The 20,797-nt window shown below is 46.1% G+C and overlaps 1 protein-coding gene across 5 annotated transcripts in view; it reads right to left on the reverse strand.

Annotated features, from left to right (window-relative positions):
• Positions 1-20,797, reverse strand: part of LOC147136823 (histone deacetylase 4-like) — a 90,367-nt gene that overhangs the window by 17,008 nt on the left and 52,562 nt on the right. For all 5 annotated transcript variants that reach the window (XM_086051081.1, XM_086051080.1, XM_086051082.1 and 2 more), the window contains 13 exons: positions 17,774-17,902; positions 17,162-17,268; positions 16,957-17,076; positions 16,027-16,243; positions 14,836-15,047; positions 11,299-11,511; positions 9,160-9,346; positions 8,756-8,889; positions 8,254-8,356; positions 6,972-7,018; positions 4,323-4,430; positions 2,034-2,089; positions 1,618-1,705 (listed from right to left, as the gene is read on the reverse strand). In XM_086051081.1, the coding sequence (XP_085907207.1) occupies positions 1,618-1,705; positions 2,034-2,089; positions 4,323-4,430; positions 6,972-7,018; positions 8,254-8,356; positions 8,756-8,889; positions 9,160-9,346; positions 11,299-11,511; positions 14,836-15,047; positions 16,027-16,243; positions 16,957-17,076; positions 17,162-17,268; positions 17,774-17,902 (1,721 nt within the window). The remainder of the gene's footprint in view (positions 1-1,617; positions 1,706-2,033; positions 2,090-4,322; positions 4,431-6,971; positions 7,019-8,253; positions 8,357-8,755; positions 8,890-9,159; positions 9,347-11,298; positions 11,512-14,835; positions 15,048-16,026; positions 16,244-16,956; positions 17,077-17,161; positions 17,269-17,773; positions 17,903-20,797) is intronic.

Here is a 20,797-nt window from a genome sequence, read left to right on the forward strand (position 1 = left end):
ATCGGTGTAAATGTTGTTATCCCCAAGTTGTCTAGCGGTCACGACAAAAGGAATTCATACCCCCAAATAAACGCTGCTTCAAACCGAAATGGTTGACTTCCAGTTCAGTTTCAGGCATGGGTCCTTTTTTTTTTTTTTTACAAACGTTACAATAGACTTATCCACCTAATTTCATGTCAAATCAACGAAACTGGTGTCGGGGTCAAATTTCTGTAAATTCACAGCAAATTTATTTGCTGCTTCAAACCAAAATGGCCGACTTCCTGTGCAACTTCAGGCATGGGTCCTGGAGACTTTTTCATGTCAATCTGTGAAATTGGTGTCGGAAAGGCGCGCTACCGAGTGAGTACTGGAGGAGAGGGTGTGCACGGGACCTCTAAAATACGTACATTGTCACCGAAATGACAAAAATAAAGTTCCGTTATTGGGCATGTTGAGGCTCCCAAAAAGCTTTCGTTAGTCCGAAGAATGGTAACAAACAGATTCCCAACGAGATGTGCACATGAGGCAAAGATGAAGCAAAGAAAGAGGACAATGTCTAACTAAAGCTGAAAAAAAAAAAAAAAAAAAGCTGATCAACAATATGGTGTCTATTAAAAGACTCTCGTGTCTATTACACAAGAATGTTTTAATACAGGACCCCAAAAATGTCCCCGTTGTCTGGTGGCAGAGTGTCGCGACGACGCGCTGGCGCAACCATCTCATCCCGCGGCAGGCAGACAGACAGACAGACAGGAAATGAAAAGGCCCTTCAAAGGCTTCTGAGAATAGTCACGAGCCGCCGGGGCCGCACTCCACCTAGACGCCACCGCGGCCTTGTCATGCACCCTTCAAAGCGTTTTGGACAATATGTCCTGCGAGTCATCGGTTTAGGGTTGTTTTGCGTGTTGCCATGCAAAACAACAACTGCAGAAAAAGGAAGAGCCTTTCAAGCAGCAGCACCATCAGCAGGTGTTGATGGTGTCATTTTTCAAAATGGATGCCGATAGGTTAAAAAGAAAAAAAAAAAAGGCTCAACCCATAGTTGAGTTGGTGAATGGCGAACCACAAATATCCTGAGCTCCGCCGCATTGTCATCCTAACTGGTTGAACCAAACTGAAGATTTGGGAAGAGACGTAGTTCCCTCATGGGAGTTCGCCTAAGTACAAGAGCTGAAACTCGCCCCGAAAGGCAGCTTCTAGTCAAAATGGCCGACTTCCTGTTCATTTTTGGCCTCGGGTCCTGGTGTCGTGCTATGACGGACGCGAGCGACCGCCAAAGTTTGCGAGGATCAGTGGAACGGGCATCGAGCGCCAGATCCAAGAAGCTCCCCGCCCTCAATCCCCCCAAAAATATTCCACTGAGTGAGATTTGGGGACGTGTGTCGAGGACGGCTACAATCCCCTAAAACATGATTAGTTAGTTTACACAAACAACAGTACAATACAAAAAGTCCAATAACTGTCTGGGGATAAAGTGGCACAATAAAGTCTTTTAAAACAACGGTTGGATGCTATTGTGATGGAAAGATGAGATCGAAACTTGTGTCAACAGAGAGCAAGTGGTCAATTTTCACATTTCCTCTGCTGCTCGGCAGCCAATCGGCCGGCTTTGCGAGTGTTTTCCGTGGAACTTACCCAGTCCACAATGAGGATCTTGCTGACATTGAGCCTCTGCTGCAGGAGCTTGGCTGCTATGGCCACCGAGTTGAAGTAGCAGAATCCCCTGCGGGTGGAGGCAAGCTAACGTTTTTCACAACTTGAATTTCAACCTACTCTATTTCCAACGGCTTGCGCGCGCACACACATTGGTTAGCCACACAACATTGCAGGAGCCCAAAACGGTTGGTCTCGCGCTCAACGCTGGAGGCGTGACAATGTCCGAGGGCGGCGCAAGCTTGTCAGCGGACACGCGACGGACAATTTCAATTTTGCACATTTTGCACATTGTCGCGTCGCCGGTGTTGGTGATACGAACGTTTTCGGAGGGGAGGGGAGGGGCGGGGTGGGGCAGGCGTCTTGTTGTGGCTCACTCGCACTGATGATTTACTCACATGGGCGTGCTCTCCTCCGCGTGGTGTCCAGGTGGTCGCACGACCGCAAAACCGTTCTGGCGGGACGACAACAAAGTCATTCATGCAAAGTTATGCCGCCGTCGTCATTGTTTTTTTTTTAACAACAAGACTTTTTCTCACACTTTACCCCCAAAAATGGGCCCCTGGAATTTCAGAGTTATTTGATTTTTTTTCTCAAAGTTATTTTCTCACCAACTCATGCACGTGTAACCAGTAAATGTGAATTATTTTCACGATCATAATTAATATTGAAAATGTTTTGCTGCTGACAAACTGCAGTGGGAATGTGAATATTTACTCGCAAGTCAATTTGCAGCGCGCACCCCTAAATGTTCTACTTGCGCCCCTAAATTTTACGGTTAGGGCCCACGGGCTTTAAAGTTTGACTGGAGGCCTGTCTTAGCACACACGTATGTGAATGCACGCACCCACACGAGAACACCCACACACACAAGCTGCCCCCCCCCCCCCCCCCCCCCACACACACACACACAAATGCCCAAACACACAGCAGTGAGTTAAAAGGTTTTTTTTTGTTTTTTTTTCTTGAAGGCAAGTGTTTTTGGGGGACTCCCAGCGCTATAAGGGGACATGAGATAAATGTCCAGGGTGATGTTAAGTGAGGCAAGATGGACTAATGATGTTGAACCAGCTGCTGTGGATTAGCAGCCAGTCGGGAGATTAGCCCACAGACAACTTGTACAGCTGGCTTTCAAAAGACGGCCGTGGAACCGAGCGCCTGAGAGACACCGGCGACATTATTTTTCTTAAGTAGCAAAAAAAAAAAAAATAGCCACACATTGAAACGTGACTTTGAAAAGAACCGGCAGACACGGAGGGAGGCGAGGGAGCGCGCGGCCGCCGGTGGTGTGAGAAGAGCCGATTTACGGCATCCTGTGGCGCTGACGGTTGTTGGCGCAGGTGGAATTTGCTCATTGGGCTCCTCACATGGCCACACTTGCACGTGTTAAAATCAGGTTAAGCTGAGGGCAAGTCAATAACAGTCCACTTTAACCCCCGCATTCATAATATTCGCACAAGACGTGTGCTTCTTCTGCTGGTTGGAAACAACGCTGCAAATGTTGACGAGGAGGAAGCAGAGTAACCAGGAGAGCAGAATACCAGAGTAAATCCGCTGCCTAGTCGCTATTTATGAATTGACCAACGGTGGACCTCTGTTTATTTAAAGCACGCTTTTTATTTCAACACAAAATTGCAATTTGCCACCATTTAAGGGGAGGGGCCAGGGGTGGGCATTGGCATCCGGTGTACTATAACGATAAAAAAATGACGCAGGGCGCTCGGGGTACCCACAAGACTGTATTGTGTTATTTTTCTGTGGGACCGGTCCTAATATTGTAAGATAGGAAAGTAGTAATTGGTGCCAGGGAAGTCTGTTGAAGTGATACATCATGACTGAGAGACTCAATCTTTGCGTGTCAGGGAGGAGCTAAGTTTAGCCCGGGTGGTTAGTGGAATTTAAGGAGAGTCTTTGCCGTCCGTGCATGTATGCGCATTTTACACAAGCGCTTGCGGTGCATTTTATCAAAATGGAAACATCTTTGATCCATTTATATTCCTGGGTAATGTTGCAAGATGAGTTTGAAAGGATATTTGGGATCTATTTACGGTTTCAACTATTAAAATAGGCAATTATAAAAATAGGAGAGTTGTATACTGTATTGGTGATTACAGCCTGGTGTGGAAGTTAACAAGGAAGAATCAGGCTAAACGAGCGTCCCTTTGAGCAGAGCCATTAGTGTGCGCTACGTGGGTGCTAAGCTAACGGCAAGCGGCAAGTCTGCTCGGCAGGCGGCTGCCGCGTCGGGCCAATAAAACGGGCCTGTTAGTCGGGCGTCTGCGAGGGCCTCCGCGGCGCCCCGCCGGGTTCAAACAGGAAGCGGCCACTCCTACAGACGGCCGGCTGCCGGGCGCCGTGCGACCGGCCCGGTTTGTCTGGCCAAGGCTTTGCGTTTATTTTCTTGAAGGTGATAGTCAAGACTAGCACAGCAGCTACAACATTGCCTCATATTAGCTTGAGCGCAGTGGATGTCAACGGACTGGCAAGTGTATGAAAAGTGTTCATTAACTACTGAAATGAACCTCATTCGTCCTTCCATAAAGTCATTTGAGCAGCGGCACAAGAATACGCGGTGACTAATTATGACTGCAAAATTGTTTTTGTTTTTTTTATGTGGCTGCTTTAGAAACAGAACCTGAACCACGAGAGTGGTTTGTTTACTAGCGGCGACGTGTGAACGCACCAACCTTCAGTTCTCCTGCCGCTACTTTCAGGACGAGTTCCGCCACCGAGCCCACCGCCAGTCGAGCTGCGCTGGACGAATGGACCTCGTTCCAGATGGTGTCGCTGTCCACCTGGCAAAATGCACGCACGCACGCGCTCGGTTGCATTACACCGTCAACGTGAGGATGGATTTGCAGTACAGTGGCGCTATGAGTTGAACGTGTTGTAACTCCTCACAAAAGCAGTTTGAATATTCTTCACAGAAGATGAATAATATATGCGTGTGAGTATTGCTATATTACAGTAGGTGTAAGGAAATGTAAATGCCTTGCTATTCATTAGCCGGTCTATGGCGTTTTGCATTATTCGATAGCATTAAGCTAAACAAACGTCGCTAAAGCTCACTCAGATCTCAAGGCACAAGTGCATCTAGTTGAGTAAAATGAGAAAACGTGACAACATTTCAAACGGCTACTAGGGCTGCTCGATTACGAAAAAAATTTTTGGGGAACAAAACAACAAAATGTTTAAACAAAAAACAAAGACACATAAATGTACTGGTAAATAAGTTCCTTTTGAACCAAATAAAATTGATCAAATTTGTTATTATAAAAAAATCAATAAATAAAAGGTGGAAATGTATAAATTCAAGTATGATTTCCTAGTGTAAACAAACATAGTGAGTTGGCTATAAATGAATACAAATAAGCGTTTTTTACTATTATGACAATTTTGTAGCCATAGAGTGTAATAACCATAATTGTAATTGAATTTCAATTACTTGCACAGCCGTAACGGCTACTATTAATGTTTCGGTATGTAATTATCGTTAATATGTAAGCAACATGTATTAAGTTGCTCGAAGCCGAGACGAGCCTCACCCTCCCATCGCAACGTCACAACACGCACGCACGCTCGCCGCATACGTTCAAGCTCGACAGATTGTAAACAAAGCGATGTACATATTGTATAAACAAACGGCCGCCATCAGCGCAGACGGATAAACACGGAGACAAGAAGCTGGCACAGCAAAAGAAGAAGGCGCAGATTAGCGTGCGGTTGGGTTTGCACAGCACATGTGGCCCGCGCGGCTTTTCAACGTCAATTCAAAAGCCTTCCGCCTGAAATATGGCAACTGAAAGACTGCCAGCCCGCTTTTCTCTATCATAGCAACACACCCCAAAAAATAGCTGCGTCTCGCCGGTGAGCTATTTTTAGAACGTGTGCTCCTCGGGGGCTACCTGCCGCTGGGTAGGTTGGGGACAATTTGGAATATCTGTTCTTGTTATTGTGCTTTGATGAAAGTGATACTCATTGTTTGCGATGGAAAATAAATATTTGTATTGCTACAATTCACATGTACGCTCCTAACTCGCAAAAAGTTACGTCCGGGGAAATTTCACTATCACCTTATGGCTGAACTTCATTTGGACTTTTCCAAACGTTCAGCACATTTTGCAGACGTTTGATCCATGAACGGACATGTCCTGGTTCAAATTTGATATGGAAACTGACGTTTTCATTGGCCGCTGAGCTGTCACACTGAGGCATGCGGGTGGACGTCCTTGCAAATTTCAAAGCATCAAACACCTGTCGGGAATTTTGTCCAAATTAAATTCACCTGAATCGGCTACGGTGAGTTTTGGTTTCATTCTGAAATTTCACCCGAAGGACGAATATCCCCAACTTTTGGGGAGTTGTGCCTTTTTTTTTTCTTTAGGCAGGAGCAACCACAGCGAGGAACTCACGACTGGAAGACGCGTCCAACTCAGCTTGCGGGGGACCAACGGAATTGGAGAACTGCCAAGTCTCGTTGCTATTTTACCTCAAGGCAAGAAGTGATGTTTATGTGTGCATCAGGTACGAAAAAAGAAAAAAAAAAAAAAAAAAACGTGGGAGCGTGCTGCTATGATGGAATGATGTTTCTCCACAGGCTGACAGGCTAATTTCAGCCCCCCCCCCTTTTCCTCTGCGAGCGAGCGTGCGCATTTTGTATGCATGTGTATGACAGGAAGACAACAATTTAGCCCCATTTGCCGTTATAAAGAGCAGAACTGAGCTCTGGCTCTTATTGTTCCCACCGCAGCGAGCCGTAAAGGCCCATGGGAGGGATGGAGGGAGGGGAGGAGGTCAGCAAAGGCGGGGGTTGGGGGGGGGGGGGGGTGTAGGATGGAGGTCCTTGGAATATGGAGATGAAGAAAGACTTGATGACTAAATGGAGGTGTATGCGCGCACATAGACACACAGGTAAAAGCGATCACAGCCACTTTCAACTTGGCAATAAACCGAATCATTCTTGCTCTAATATCCCAACACGCCGTTACACAAACGTCGCACGCACGCACCTTATATGCACACAGCACATCTGGTTACAATTACAAACACAGCGGAAAGGCGTGCAACAGCTTTTGTTGCCTCCGGTGCTGGAGGGGCCGGGTATGTGCGTGCGTGCGTGTGCGCGCGTTGCAATGGAAATATTATTGAGGCAGGGGATGCAGAGTAAGTGGGTGCTGCGACTTAAGTGCTTATTTGTTTATCAAAGCAACATTTGGCTGCTTGATTCCACGTTGTAACAACACAATTGCGGTCATTGACGTGTGAGGCCAGACATGCTTAATGATGCACTTTTGTCAAATGCTCCATGTGCAGTAGCGCCTCGAGTCGTGACTTACCCCAACGCCTCCGCACGGTAATCTCACAAACATGGGGCTGACGGAACCTGAGGGCAAAGAACAGGGTGGGGGGGGGGAGGTTCAATTAAAATGCCAGCTGATGACGAATCCTCGGAATGATTCTTAAACTTGACGTCATATGCTGTGGCCGGTCCAAAAAATAAGCGTGGCAATTTAGCATCATCCATTTTTCGGGGGTACACTCTAAAAACTGTTGGGTTAAAAATAACACAATTTTGGGTCAAAAATGGACCAATTCACAACTTGGGTCAATTTTCTTGGTTGTTTTTGCAGAAAACGACCCAAAAAAATGGGTTAGTTTTATGAAAAACAACCCCAAAAAATCTGCAATTTTGTACAGAATGCAAGAAAGTGGGTCAAATTAACCCAATTTGTGTGTCGGTCCATTTTTGACCCCAAATTGTGTTATTTTTAACCCAACTGTTTTTAGAGTGTACCGGCTTACGATCGGGGCTCAAGTATGAACATTGGTGGAATTTTTTTGCCACAACGGACATCAAGTCGACTTCGCTACTTTACGCTTGAAGTGCAGGGCCGACCGCCGATGATGACTTTTGCCATCTTGTCTTCATGTCGACACATTTAAAGAAGAATCAGCTTGCCATCGGCAGACGAACGCTTGGCGGATCGGCAAAATGTGAGGCCAACAAGGCGTGCAAAAAAAGCCGGTCGTGGTTAGCCTCGCTAGCTTCGGCTATTTCCGTCATCGCTTCGGTGCGCCAACGATATCTTTGTTCATTGTGGAGATTGTGAAATACAAATAATAAACAGTCATGACGCAACCTGCTGCCTAGGCCCGAAAAACGCAAACATCGAGGACGCAACGTTTAAGCGTTTGAATAACACGCACAAATTGCTGCATAGCTCCCAAACCTCTGCTTTTGACATTGTGACCTACTGCAGAAGTGAGGACGATTACAAGGCCACTCCTTCATTGGGAAAGCTGAAGTCTACTGGGAGATAATTTCAGAGGATCTGTTTTCTGAGAATGGAAAAAAAAAAAGTGAGACTAAGAAGTGGAAAATCAAACGAGTGTCAAGTGTTGACAGCAGGGCAACAGCATCGTTTGGAACTATTTGAGGATCATGTCAAAGCCAAAAGGTAAGCAGAGCTGCAGATCATCACAACGCATGGAATAAAAGGCAGCTTTGGATTTGAGCCTTTTTCTCGTGACACTTTTAAACTGAATTGGGCTCGACTTTCCTGGTAAAAACGGAAGCCGCTGGCTCGGGAGGGCGTCTCTGATCAGCGTCTTACTTACAGTCCAGCTTCTGCCGCAGCGGGTTGGTCCCATACAGCAGAACGTGAGCTTCAGAGTGGACCGTCTGGAGTTCCTCCAGTGTGGCTTTCCTTCCCCGGATGCACTGGACACAAGAAAGACCGGAAGAAAGTCCACATTGGCTCGTGTGTCCCCATCGGCTCTATCAAAGCCTTTCCGAGAAAACCGGGCTGCATTGGTCCCGCAAAACGTTGAGGAAAGCACACGAGCAAGTCGGGTGTACGAGTTGGGCAGGTGGGCGTCTGCGCTGTCTGTCAAAGTCATTTCGACTTCAAGACGCAATTGCTAAGTCTCCATCTGGTTCAAGTCTCTCCCTCCAGAGAAATGTGAAATCAAGGCAATTCTCCGCAATAACTGGCCAAACACTTCCCCCTATTGGTCAAAGCCACACTTGCTCTCTGGAGTTTATCAAACGCTGAACCACTCCACTTTTGGCGATGCCAGCCGGTGTTGTTTGTTGCCTGTGCTGGAGTCGCGGCCTCACCTCGCAGTGTCCCCTGAGGCCCGTTTCCTGCAGCCGCGACCAGATGCTCTGGATGCGCCCCGCGTGCTCCGGGTGGCTGTTGGTGTTGCCGCACATGCACTGGTGCTTCTGCATCAGTGAGTCGTACACCAGACCTGAGCAATCGACACGCGCGCAAACGCAATCAATCACCATCGACGGTTGCAATCCATTTTTAATGCACGATACCTCCTCGTTTAAGCTTCGATGAGGATCATTCAAGCCAAATAGAAATTCAATGAACATGAGACAGTCAAGACTAAAAATGAAGGGGTTTGGTATGGGGATTTGGATTGGATCTTTGGCCCAATTTCAATTCTTTTTTTGAAACGCTAACAAAGCAACTGTTGGTGTGAAAATGTCATGTTTTTTCTTCCCCGACAGACCTGTGGTGAAACGCGTCTTGGGCGCCGGCTCCTGCACCATCAACGGGAAGGAGGAGGAGGCCGGCGAGGATTGCGCCCTGGACAGGGGGCGGTGGCCCCCTAGGCTGGCCGACAAGCCGGCCGCCTCCATCGACGCCCGGTAGCTCCTCAACTGCTGGATGCGCTGCTGCTCCAACAGCAGGGCCTGCTGCTCTCTCACACACACACACACCCACACACACACACACGCACACACACACACACACACTCTCTGCTAAGCGAGGTGCACATATCGCGATAATTGGGATTGTAACTGGGGCCATCATACAAAATGTCCTTGAGCAAAACCCACAGTTGCGCCTGATGTGCTGTTATCAGGAGGGGAATTATGAGACATAGCGAGAAAAGTGCTATACAAGTCAAAGCCCATTCACCATTTACCAATTTAGTCAAGTGTAAAATAAAAATAAATAAATAAAAATAAGGGTGGGGCATAATTTACTCGCAACTTTTCAATTACTCGCTCAGGCCGGAGCGGAGTTTTAAATTAAGCGTCTGCTTTGGGGCCATTCGGCATGCACGGTGGGGACTGCACATTCTCTCTCTTGCCACAAGATGGAGCCCTGGGCACAAATTCAAAGCTGTGCTTCCAGACGGAGACTGCTACACCGGTGCATGCATGAGGTTCAAAGAGCGCTTGTGAAAAAAAAGTTGTTGGAAAAGCAGGCATTCATAAAGAAGACAAACGTTGTGCAAATGCGCAGGAGAGTGAAAATGACTTGAAACCACCGAGACAAGCGCACGCGCCCCCGTTGGCCAATTTTTAGGACGGTCGAGTGCTCTCGGGGGAAACCGAAGCCAAGTATCGGCGCCTGATGGGATGCGTTTTCCACTCCACAAGTCAAGTCGTCAAGCACTCGTGCGTTGCCATCCCGACGGGCGTGTCCGCTTACACGCCGGGCGCCATGGCGACAGGCGAGGGAGCGTCTGATTGAATTTGGCCGAGCACGGCCGGGATGGGCGAGACAGGAAGAGGACGCGGCGGCCTGAGCGCGCGACTTTGTTCGTCTGCGGGCCTCAAGATGCCGTCGCCCCTGTCAACACGCGCGATCGCGTTTGCAGGCTTACACTTAACAGAAATATCACAAGTACAATTTGGTGAGGTTAAACACACGATATGTATTTTTGAGTACTATTCTCATCAATTCTTCCAGCAGGCTGACGTTGTACACTGAATACTGGCATTGACGGGAATGTTTACGCATTTTGTTTACAACGCTGATTCCCGACTGGGGATCGCAGTAAATAAATGACGTGCATTTGCGTTCTGATTATTTCAGAACGGTACCGAGGTGTTCCAAGTTCCCAGATAGAACACAGAATATTGCATCAGGAACTGTTATTGGCTTGTGCTCTCGTCACTTGCTACTCTGTAAACAAATCGAAGCTTAGCCTTTGGCTAGCCGACGTCACGGCTAGCAAGATGCTCTTGGCCGTACGCCAAAGTCAGTTGGAACTGCGCTTCAAAGTGTACTGTGGCATATATTCTTCTCGAGGCTATTTTTAACTCTATATCTTATTTGGTCTATAAAACTTTGCAACTAGAGGAAGATGCGGGTGCCAACGGTTGAGAACCGCTGGTCTAGAAAACGTCTCGGAAAAGCTCATTGAATCCATTTTGGATTGCGTTTGTCACAGATGTGCTGGAGCTGAGGTTGCCCAAGTGGGCCAGAGAAGCAGGTTACACCCTTAAATGGTCACCAACCAATCACAGGGCACATACAAACAGCTATTCACGCACACTTTCACAACTAAGGACAATTTAGAGTCTTCAATAAACATAAGATGCAAACTCCACACAACAAGTCCTTGGCTGAGGTTTAAACATGAGACTCTTCTGACTGCAAGGCAGAAATGCTAACCACTAGGGCACCGTGCCGCCGCCTTACATCATTTCCCCGTGCAAATAAAACTGACAGTGTAGTTAAAGAGTGCTATTTTATTGTCCATCTGCCATGCGCTGTCTGCTTGCTCCCACTGACTTCCGTTAAAAAACAAAAACACTCCAACATTCAGCAGTGGGAAAAAAAAACTCTGTTGCGTAATAAGACAGAGGGGGTTGTGAGATGGGATTTGTGCATCTCAAGTTGGTCTCCTCACCTGCTGGAAGAGGAGCTCCTGCTCAGCCTGCCTCTCCTCCGGCTCCTGAGGATCGAGGGGCTCCTGCTTGATGGCCACCGAGGACGAGGACAAGAGACCCTGATGCTCCCTCAGTTCCTCTTCCGTCTCCTCCGGGTGACTCTGGTGCTGCCTCGACGACACGGACGCCGCCGAGCTGGCGGCTGAGCTCTGCTCGCCCGGTTTGGACATCATCTGAGCAGGAAAGGAAATGTGGCACATTATTTCTCGCTTCGTTTCTCAAGACACGAGCCATCGTTCGGATGATTTTTCCGCTTTGACTGGCAAACAAAGATTTGGGATTGGAGATGTTATAAAATATGTTTGGCTGATAGTGGACAATTTCCCAGTTCAGGTTTACAGTCAAGCTCAACTTAAAACAAAGTGAATTACACATTTTTTTATTTCAAACAACCACATAGCTTTGCCTCAATAAAGCCTGTTTAGCTTCAAGCTAACACATAATGGGAAACATCAACCAACCGCTAACATAGCTAGCATAGTAAAAAGTTTTAAAACAGTCAATTGTTCTGCCTGAAATTCCTATCTTTACTGTTGTATGCCTTAAGGGACCAAACACGTTATGTTTATCATTGTATACTTTTTAATTAATTAATCGGCCAATTAATCCGAATTTTATCGTACCACATATCAGAATCGGCACCGGCCTAATAAAAATAAATAAATTAAAAAAAATCAATGTCAATCAATGCCCTAACTATTACTGCAGCTTACTGAGTGAGTTGAGACACTCTTCTGTGTGTGTCTCTGTATTATACTGCCCCCTGGTGGCCAAAGAGAACACACCAGAAGGAGCAACACAATATCCATTGAATTGAAGCCCAAAAAAATATCGCTTCATTCTTCACAATCTATTCATTCATGCCGTTACTGTATGCTTTTACAAAGCACAATATTATACAGTGCTATCTATGTTTCTTTCTTTAGAACAAGGAGGGATTAGTGAAGTGATCTTACAAAAACCTTGCTAGCTGTTTTAAAAAGACAAACCCCCTCTTAAGGACAACAAAGAACGATGCCAGAGCTGGATCCTGCTTCTAATCACCCAGAGGTTGTCTGATGGCCCCAACGACAAACAAGCCAAAGGATTCATCGGAAGCAAGCAAAGCAGACGAGCTCCCACAACTCAGAGACGGACTCACAACACGCACTCATGAGAGAATCTCCGTGTTCTATTCCAAATTAAGTATGGACAACTTGTCCGGGCCTGCGTGAAAGGGTAAACACGGAGCAAACGGCAGCAGGACTACCCAAAAAAAAACAACAAAAAAAACACGCGCACACACACAAAAGGAAGTAGAGAAAAGGGATTTTTATTTTTTTACGAATCTTTGTGTGATCGAGGTATTAGTCCGTCATCGAGTAGCGTGTGCGGATCAGAAGTGGAGTGGATCTGTGTTTGTGCATGCAACACGCACACACACACACACACGCACACACGCCCACACACACTTGGCTGGCATATTGCCCAGGGAACAGTTCATTGACGTCAGAGCGCAGCCTCTTGCCTCATTCCCGTGCCTCTTTTCCAAACAAAGTCAAAACAGCCATTCCCTCCCGCAACACTGATTCGCACTCGTCCTCGCTTTTCACTTCCCTCGCGCTCTAGCACCTCGAGGCCGCAGGAAAGGAAAGAGCGGCCTTTGTCAAAACGCAGACACTGAACTAGCAAAGTGGGAGTGCGGCAGCTACATGCTTGTCATTTGCGTGCAGTTTTGCTCAGCAACATTCCCGCAATCGAGAGCACCGTTCAAATGTATGAAGGGCAACTTTCACGGAACAGCCCCCGTCGGTGCCGACTTGACTGCTGGGGCCAATATCCTCTCAAAAAATGAAAACAAAGATCAGGCTTTCGTTCACAAAAAAAAAATAGTTTGTTTCTAGATATTTCCATTCTAGAGTAATCGGCAGGGGGTGCTTGCCAAAAATACCGGTTTCCGACCAAAAAGCAGAGAAAACAAGCTTTTTGTAGGGAAAAAACTAGAACAGAGGCTTTGACGCTGCTAATTTTTGCTTTTGTGACACCTCAAACTATACAAACAACAAACATAAGACTGAGAAAGGGCTTTCCATGGCAAGTCAATCATCTATTTTAAGTGTGCTGGAGGGAAAAAAATGAGGGCAGATGTGCAATCGGCGCAAAAAAATAATTTAGAAAAGTTTACTTGTATCTCTGATTTTAAGAAAATGCAGTCAAAATGAGGGGTGACGCAATTGAAGTCAATGAAGCCTTCAGGTAATTGAGAGTGTACCCCAAACGATCCGATTCCTCCAAAACAACCTCGTCCGTCGCCCGGCACTCGTTTACACCTCGCATATAGTGTACATACGCACACCAGCGCACCACGCACGCACGCACGCACGCACGCACGCACGCCCACCATCATTAGGGTGAGTCACATTTCCTGGAAGCCATACACGGAGGCAGCATCGCCGGGAGAACAGTTGCCATGGCGACCAAGGGAACACACACACGCATGCACACAAGAAATGCTCGGGAGACTTTTCTGATTGCCCGCTGTACATTTGGATGTGGAGACATTCGGCATTTGGCCATCACTCATCACGCATGAAGATGCTTGTGGAAAAAGTCAAACCAAATATGAGTCTTTGGAATTATCTTGTGGACAAATCTATCGGTAGGCATCAAGTCATTGGAAAATCAAATCAAGGCCCACAAACGCACCAGTAGAGGCAAACTTTTGAAGTTCAGTTCTAAATCGTTTGGAGATTAGTTTTGGGGGTTTTTTGTTGTTGTTTTTTTAAGAAAAAAGTACAAGAAATAAAATATAAAATAATATAAAAAATAGCTTATTTGAATGACAAAATAATTTTATAAGTTTGTTTCTTCATTTTACAGATTCTAATGCATTTAATGGACAAATGGGACCAGTCAATTAAAGATATAAAAATGGAAAAAAATCTAAATAAATTTGTCAAATCTCTTGAATGATAAAATAATAACCTCAACTCATTTTTAAATGTTATCATTTGTAAATGATTAAAAAAAGAAGTAAAAGATGTCAGATATTTGAATGATGAAAGTATTCATGTCCATTTTCAATGTATTATTGATAATTATTTCAATTTTCAGTAACAACAGACAGATGGATTGAGTCAATTTCAAAAAAATAAAAAAGCACAACATGTCTTCTTATCTGAATGCTTAATAATTAATAGTCATTCTTATATATTGAATACATTCCATGACACTAAATGAAGTAATGGTTTGAATTTGTGCCCGGTTAATCCGACCGCCTTTGGGCGTCTTCGCCGCGTTTCAACGATTGCTCGCCACTTGCCTTTGAAAAACGCTCCCACGCTTTGGCCATCGACGCAACGGCTTTCGCTCCCGCCTCCCACTTCCTGCGCTGCGGCGTAAGCGCGCGCACGTCCGCTCGCACTTTTGCTTTGCGATGTGTGCGTCTGAGGCGCAAAATGCAAATTGCAAAGCCGAGGCGTCGATTTGGGGAGTTGAAGCGAGGCGGCCGTCGCTACCTTGTTGATGATGTGCTGCTGATGCTGGAACTGTTGCTTGTGCTTCTCCAGAAACTGCTGGTGCTGCTGCTGGACCACCAGCTGCTGCAGGGCCTGCGCCTGAGCGCACTGCTGCTGCGGCAGGGGGGCCGACTGGGTTCGGCCCAGGGGGTGGTGGCCCCGCGCCAGCTTGGACATGGACGGCGACGGCAGCGCGAGGCCGCTCAGGCCGACTGCGGGAAGAATAAAAGCGCGAGTGCGGTTGGCAACTGGCAAGCAAGCGCGACCACTCGCGGAGAGTCGCCGCTTTGTTTTGCCCCCTCGGGACATTGGACCGGCACGCCGTCGCAGTTTTGGAGAACGCTTTGCTGAGCTATTTTAGCGCCGGTGGGCATGTTTGTAGTTGATGACGTTTTAAACCTTGGTGAAATTTTACAAAGAATTTCTGCTTGCCCGCCGGTCTGAACAGCATGTTACTTTACATAGGAAATAAGTTCTTGAACGCGGTATATTGCACTGTATAACTCATTTTTATTTTTCATTCTTAATTTGTGCATCTGCTGTGAACCTTGAGTGAAATAAATCACTGAATCAAATGAAAATGGAATTAAAATGCAATGAATAAATTGGTAAAATTCATTTACCAATCGCCTACTTGCAAATGGCTACAAATTCATTAGCATTTACTTATTCAAATGAAATGCGATACATCAAAACTGTCGATAAATTGTTAGTTTTGTGTTACTTGATGCAAAACAAAACTTGTTGTAATGATTAAGATCCATGACATTTGACTTATTTGCCTTTCCAGTTTTCTTTTAGCAAAATCGTGATTTTTTTTTTTACCAATAACGTGATCATTTAGTTGCCTTTGTTTAATTGGTGGTTAAGATTACGAAAAAATTACCTTTACTGATGTATACAATTAGCCTCCTTGTTTTTTACCCTCAAGAGAGAAAGGTGAACGTTTAACCTTTCAATTCTTCAAAATGAATTCATGTGAACAGGAAGTCGGCCATTTTGGCGGAAATCGGCGGGCAACGCATTTTGAGGGTTTACTTAACTACTACATACTTTACTAAAAGTGGCCGCAAGGGCCGATTCTTCATCGGCTGCCGCTTTGCTCTGAAGTGAAATGCAAGCTGCAAACGATTTTCATCGACGCAACCGCCAGTGGGGGGCTAAGCCGCGGCAGCGGGAGCGAATACTGACCCATTGGACTGTGGCTCTGCTCCAACAGCACCATGTGTTGCAGGAGGGGGGCATGGCCAGCTGCGCCGCTCGCCCCCCCCTCTCGGTCCAGACCCGAAGATGCCAAGTAGGCAGGCAAGTGGGCAGCGGGCAGGAAAGGGGGAGTCAAAGGAATGGCCTTCTGCAAGGCGGCAGGCAACGTCAGGCGGCTCTCGGCATCTTGATGTCCTGAGATTGCCTAACCACAAAAAAAAAAAAAAAAAACAAGGCAGACATTGTTGTGACGCAAAAGGAAATCAAATCAGACATACCGAAAGGAGGAATATCCAGGAAATAAAAGCAGGGGGGAGAAGCAGCAAAAACACATTATTCAAAAAATATAAAGCCATCGCTATTTTTCCTCCCACGTTTGTGACAGACTTTTTCTTTGTACACAACAAAAGGCCTGTTTTCTCTCAATGGCTGCTCAGAAATCTTTCGAAATGTATGCCAGTGAGCACATCTCCTTCGCCAAGATCCACCTTGCAGGTGTGCCATTTGAAGATACTGATTAGCAGCATGATTATTGCACAGGTGTGCCTTCGGCTGCCCGCAATAAAAGGCCGCTTGTAAAATGGGTACGTTTGAGTGTACCTCATTATTAGTCAGGCCGCGATGTAGTGGCATTTTCACTGTATCCTTACGCCACTACGCAAAACTATTTCATTGCCTGCCGTTAGGAAACTCATCTATATGGATAAATATCATTCAAATGAATGCTCGCATGTTATTTAGGCTAATATGCAAGCTAATAGCCTTAGGTGAAGATGCACTGTTTTTGCGTTCAACAAATGAATCAGTGATGTAACATGGGCTCCAGATTGAGCACACGCTAAGTGCGTGCTGCTGATTCCGAGTCTGTCTGCATTTTTACACACCTTGTATTCTATAATGGCGCACTTGTGTACTTACAGTGCTTCCAGGACATGTAGCGGGCAGCCCCAGGGTAATGTTGGGCAGGGACGGGGAGGTGTAAAGTGAGAGATGGTTGACGGAAGCGTCCCTTGAAACCAGGCGCTGAAGCAGGGACGTCTGGATGGGGACAAACACGCGTGTGGGCTAAGCGTGTTTCCTACATGTTTTCACACTTGGAGATGAGAAGTGATCACGGCGTTACCTCTCCCGGGCTGCCGGAGATGGGAACCCCGTTCTCATGGGGGATATTACTGGAGCTGTTGTTGGGGGAGCTGGGACCTGAGCCGGGGGCACTGCTGCATGCAGAGTCTGCGAGAAAAAGACAAAGCAATTTGGCATTCTCGTTACGAGGGCCGGCCGGGCCGATGTGCATTTTTTGAGGCTAACATGATAAAAAAAAATTTTTTAAAAATAAAAATTGGGAAAAAATGGGCAAAAAAAAAAATCATTTTACTTTTTTAAGTTTTAAAACAGCCGATTACATCTGCACATGCACGCACAGACACGCAAATTGCACGTAAAATTATTTTGAGGGGTAAGTTGTAAGAGGACTTGGTATTTGCAATTTGAATTTTTAATTTCGGAAATTGTAATCATTTTTAGTGAAGCATCAATTGCTCGCTGTGTATTTCAATTCTGTCAAGTTTGGATTTGTCTGCTTTGTGGGTTACCACTCGCTCACTTTGGTAGCTTTCCGCTCGGCATCAGATTTTCATCTACATTTGTAAGACCCGGTTCCATTCCGGGTTCGTGAACTCGAGAGCCAAACATCGGAAAACGTGCCCGTCGAACCGCACGTTGGCAATCCACCCACCGGCAATATCCAGGGAGCGTTTCTTCGCCGTCGGGACGGGGCCGTCTTTCCTGCGGAGGAGAGGGCTGCTGCGGCGCTCCGTCACCTTCTGCTTTAGTCGGGAGCGGAGCTTCAGGTTGGGTTCAGAGGCTGGAAGGAACATAAGGATGGAATTCATTCGTAGCTGATAAACATGGATCAAATTTGGGGCCAAAATGGAGCCTCCCCTCCATGTGTCAAGTTTCAACTGGCCCTCGAATGACAGAGAAATGTCTTGATGATGAGGTTTAAGTGTGTAGCTGGAGGAGAAATTGGCCTACTGTACACTTGTAATGGTGGACACTGGCCAGTCTTTTTTTTCCCCCCCTCTGTCAGAAAAGCTCAAACAGAAGGAGCTTTCTTCTCCTTCTCCAGCAGCTTCCTTCTGCTTAATTACTCGACTCGGGCCGCTTAAAAAACGGTTGACCTTAAAGCGCTTCCCACAGCTTTGCATCTCATAGATCCTTGAGTTGCCTGTCTTTTGACTCATTCAAGACAGCTAGCTAAGCGGGCCGCTTTTTTCTTCGACCGCCTTTTAAACCGCCTTCGAGTTCAACCCGATTCTCGCAAATTGGACGCTCGACTCACACCGATACGGAGCACCGATACTTTTGAACCGACAAATTGACGGATAACTGCTGACGAAGACTTTTCTTTCTTTCTGATGCACATGACGATTCGCGTATGTGACCCACCGGTGCAGTGTAGCGCCAACTACTGGCGAAGAGGACTTTTTCAATATCAGAATTTGTTTTGCTTTAAATATGGGTGGTAAATATGGTCATATAACTCATTCACTGCCAAAAACGCTTTTATATGTCTTTTCACAGTCCAGCCATTCAATCCCAGGAACTTATTTATATTTTTTTTCCATTTTAGAGTAAAAGAGTCCGAAAATGTCTGCCAGTCAATGAGTTTTAATGAGTATCCGATACCTTGCAATAAGGTCAGTGACTCGGCTTTCGTCACATCAGTCAACACCCGAAAATCTTTAGTCAAAATAAGGTTCCTTTTAGCTAGCTCTCTCAATTTTTTAAATACTCATTACCATGACATTTGTCTCTCCATCAGCAAAAGTAAAACTGAACTGTAGCCCCTGAAATCTGCAGTGCACCAATTTCCTGAATTTGGTGGTTACACGGGTCAAATTGTATTAAACGAAAAAAGAAAAATCGGAGAGGAAAGAGTCCATTTGTGGTAATAAAAGGATGGACGAAATGGAGTGCGGCGGGAGAAGGAAAAGGAGGCAGAACGAGAAGTGGCGGATTAAAGGGAGTTCAAGGGAGCCACTCGCCGCCACGAGTGTGTCGGTCGGTCTCAGGGCACAGTGACTTTGACGCTTGTTAATGCCGAGTGGGCAAAAGCGGAGCGGCGTGCACACGTGCAAAAGCCACTCTTCTCTGTGCGCACTGCCCAGACTGCTTTTACTGCTGACGCCGGCGCTTTGACTCACCTCCATTCGTCTCTTGCGCTAATTCCCCACCTCTCCCTTGCCCTTGGCATAACTTTCCCTCCTCTTCATTTTTTTTTTTCAATCTCAGCAATACTTTGTCTAAAAATAACACATGAAGCAAATATGGAATTTTCCACATTATTTCAAGTTGGCAGCAACTCGTCTTCTCCAAGGACTGAATTTCATCTCGCACGACTGGTTGCTCGCAGACGCTAATTGACGCTCATTCACAGGTATCCATTTTCAAAGCAGAATTGACCAGCCCTTTTCAAGACGCCCACAAGATTGTAATCTGTGACGATACAAGCATCCAGCCTTCCTAAACAAATAGACTCTCTTCTTTCACCAGAAAAAAAAAGTTGCTTTCTAGCTTTCCAGCTAGCCAATGAAGCTATTAAGAACCGGTTTGTCATCTTCGCCATGCTAGCTTGCTAGCTTCGTTATTGTGGGCAAATGCCAAAAGGTGAGTTTAATGACTTAACACCCTAGTGTGCATATTTGTTTACCCACATCGGTTTTTGCTAGCTCGTTATTTAGGCTGGTATGCTAGCTAATGCGCTTCCTGAGACTCACGTGAAGGTGGTTTGTATTTCACTGCCGAATAAAATCATTTATGTAACATGGCTTCATGATTGTGTAGACACTACACACCAAGTTTATAATCTTCTCTATTTTAAGAGCTTTGCAAAATTACAAGCCCCTTTTGGAGGTGCGTGCTAATTATTCACAACTTTCGTGATTTCCCCCCAAACAGCGAGAGCTCGCCGTATACTCGTAAAATATTCCACGACATTTCCCTGCTCCGACACGTATCCGAATGTCCTTTGTTGATGGAACAACTACAACGGCATAATAGCAACATCGATCTGGTCCGAACATGACACTTTTTCAATTTCTTACTTTCAAACTTTTCCAATTCCTTACTTTCGAATCTGTGGGCTTCCTTTATTCTACGAGCTCAAAACCAACATTGTCACCGTCCACATTGTGCATTGCAGTCCAAACACATGATGACAACTTTGTTCAGACAAAAACAACATCTAAGGACACTCGCGCCTTATAATTCTACCTTTGTTGATATGATTAGCCCCTTAATACCGCAACAACGAGGGGGGAAATTGCTTCCATTAGACAAAACATATTGAGCGACTGTCTGTTTTAGAAAAACGGAGTCCTGTCTGTGTTGCTCGAGTCGCGCGGGTTGAGTCATGCAGGTTTTTCAAGGAAAAGCAGCAGCAAGATGCCTACTGATCAATAGTTTTGCCGAAACCCATCAGTCCAATTCCCAGAAAGCTCAGCAGTGTGTCTGCAATTGATTTAGACAACTTGGGATTTGTCTCTTGCACATTTCCTCTTCAAGTAACTTTGACGCAAATCAACCGAGTGAAGCCAATGTGCTCCCTTATCGCCGTGTTGCTGTTCCACGCTGATATCACCTTTTCTCTCAAGCTAACAATGACAAATATAGCCACGGCTCCTGTGGGTGCGTGTCGGAGTGGTAAACAAGGGCGTACCAAAGAGCTGGCTGACATTTTCCCTCTGATCGTGACAAC

Source organism: Filicampus tigris, chromosome 14 (assembly GCF_054856515.1).
Source record: "Filicampus tigris isolate MCC_2025a chromosome 14, RoL_Ftig_1.0, whole genome shotgun sequence".
Taxonomy (NCBI): domain Eukaryota; kingdom Metazoa; phylum Chordata; class Actinopteri; order Syngnathiformes; family Syngnathidae; genus Filicampus; species Filicampus tigris.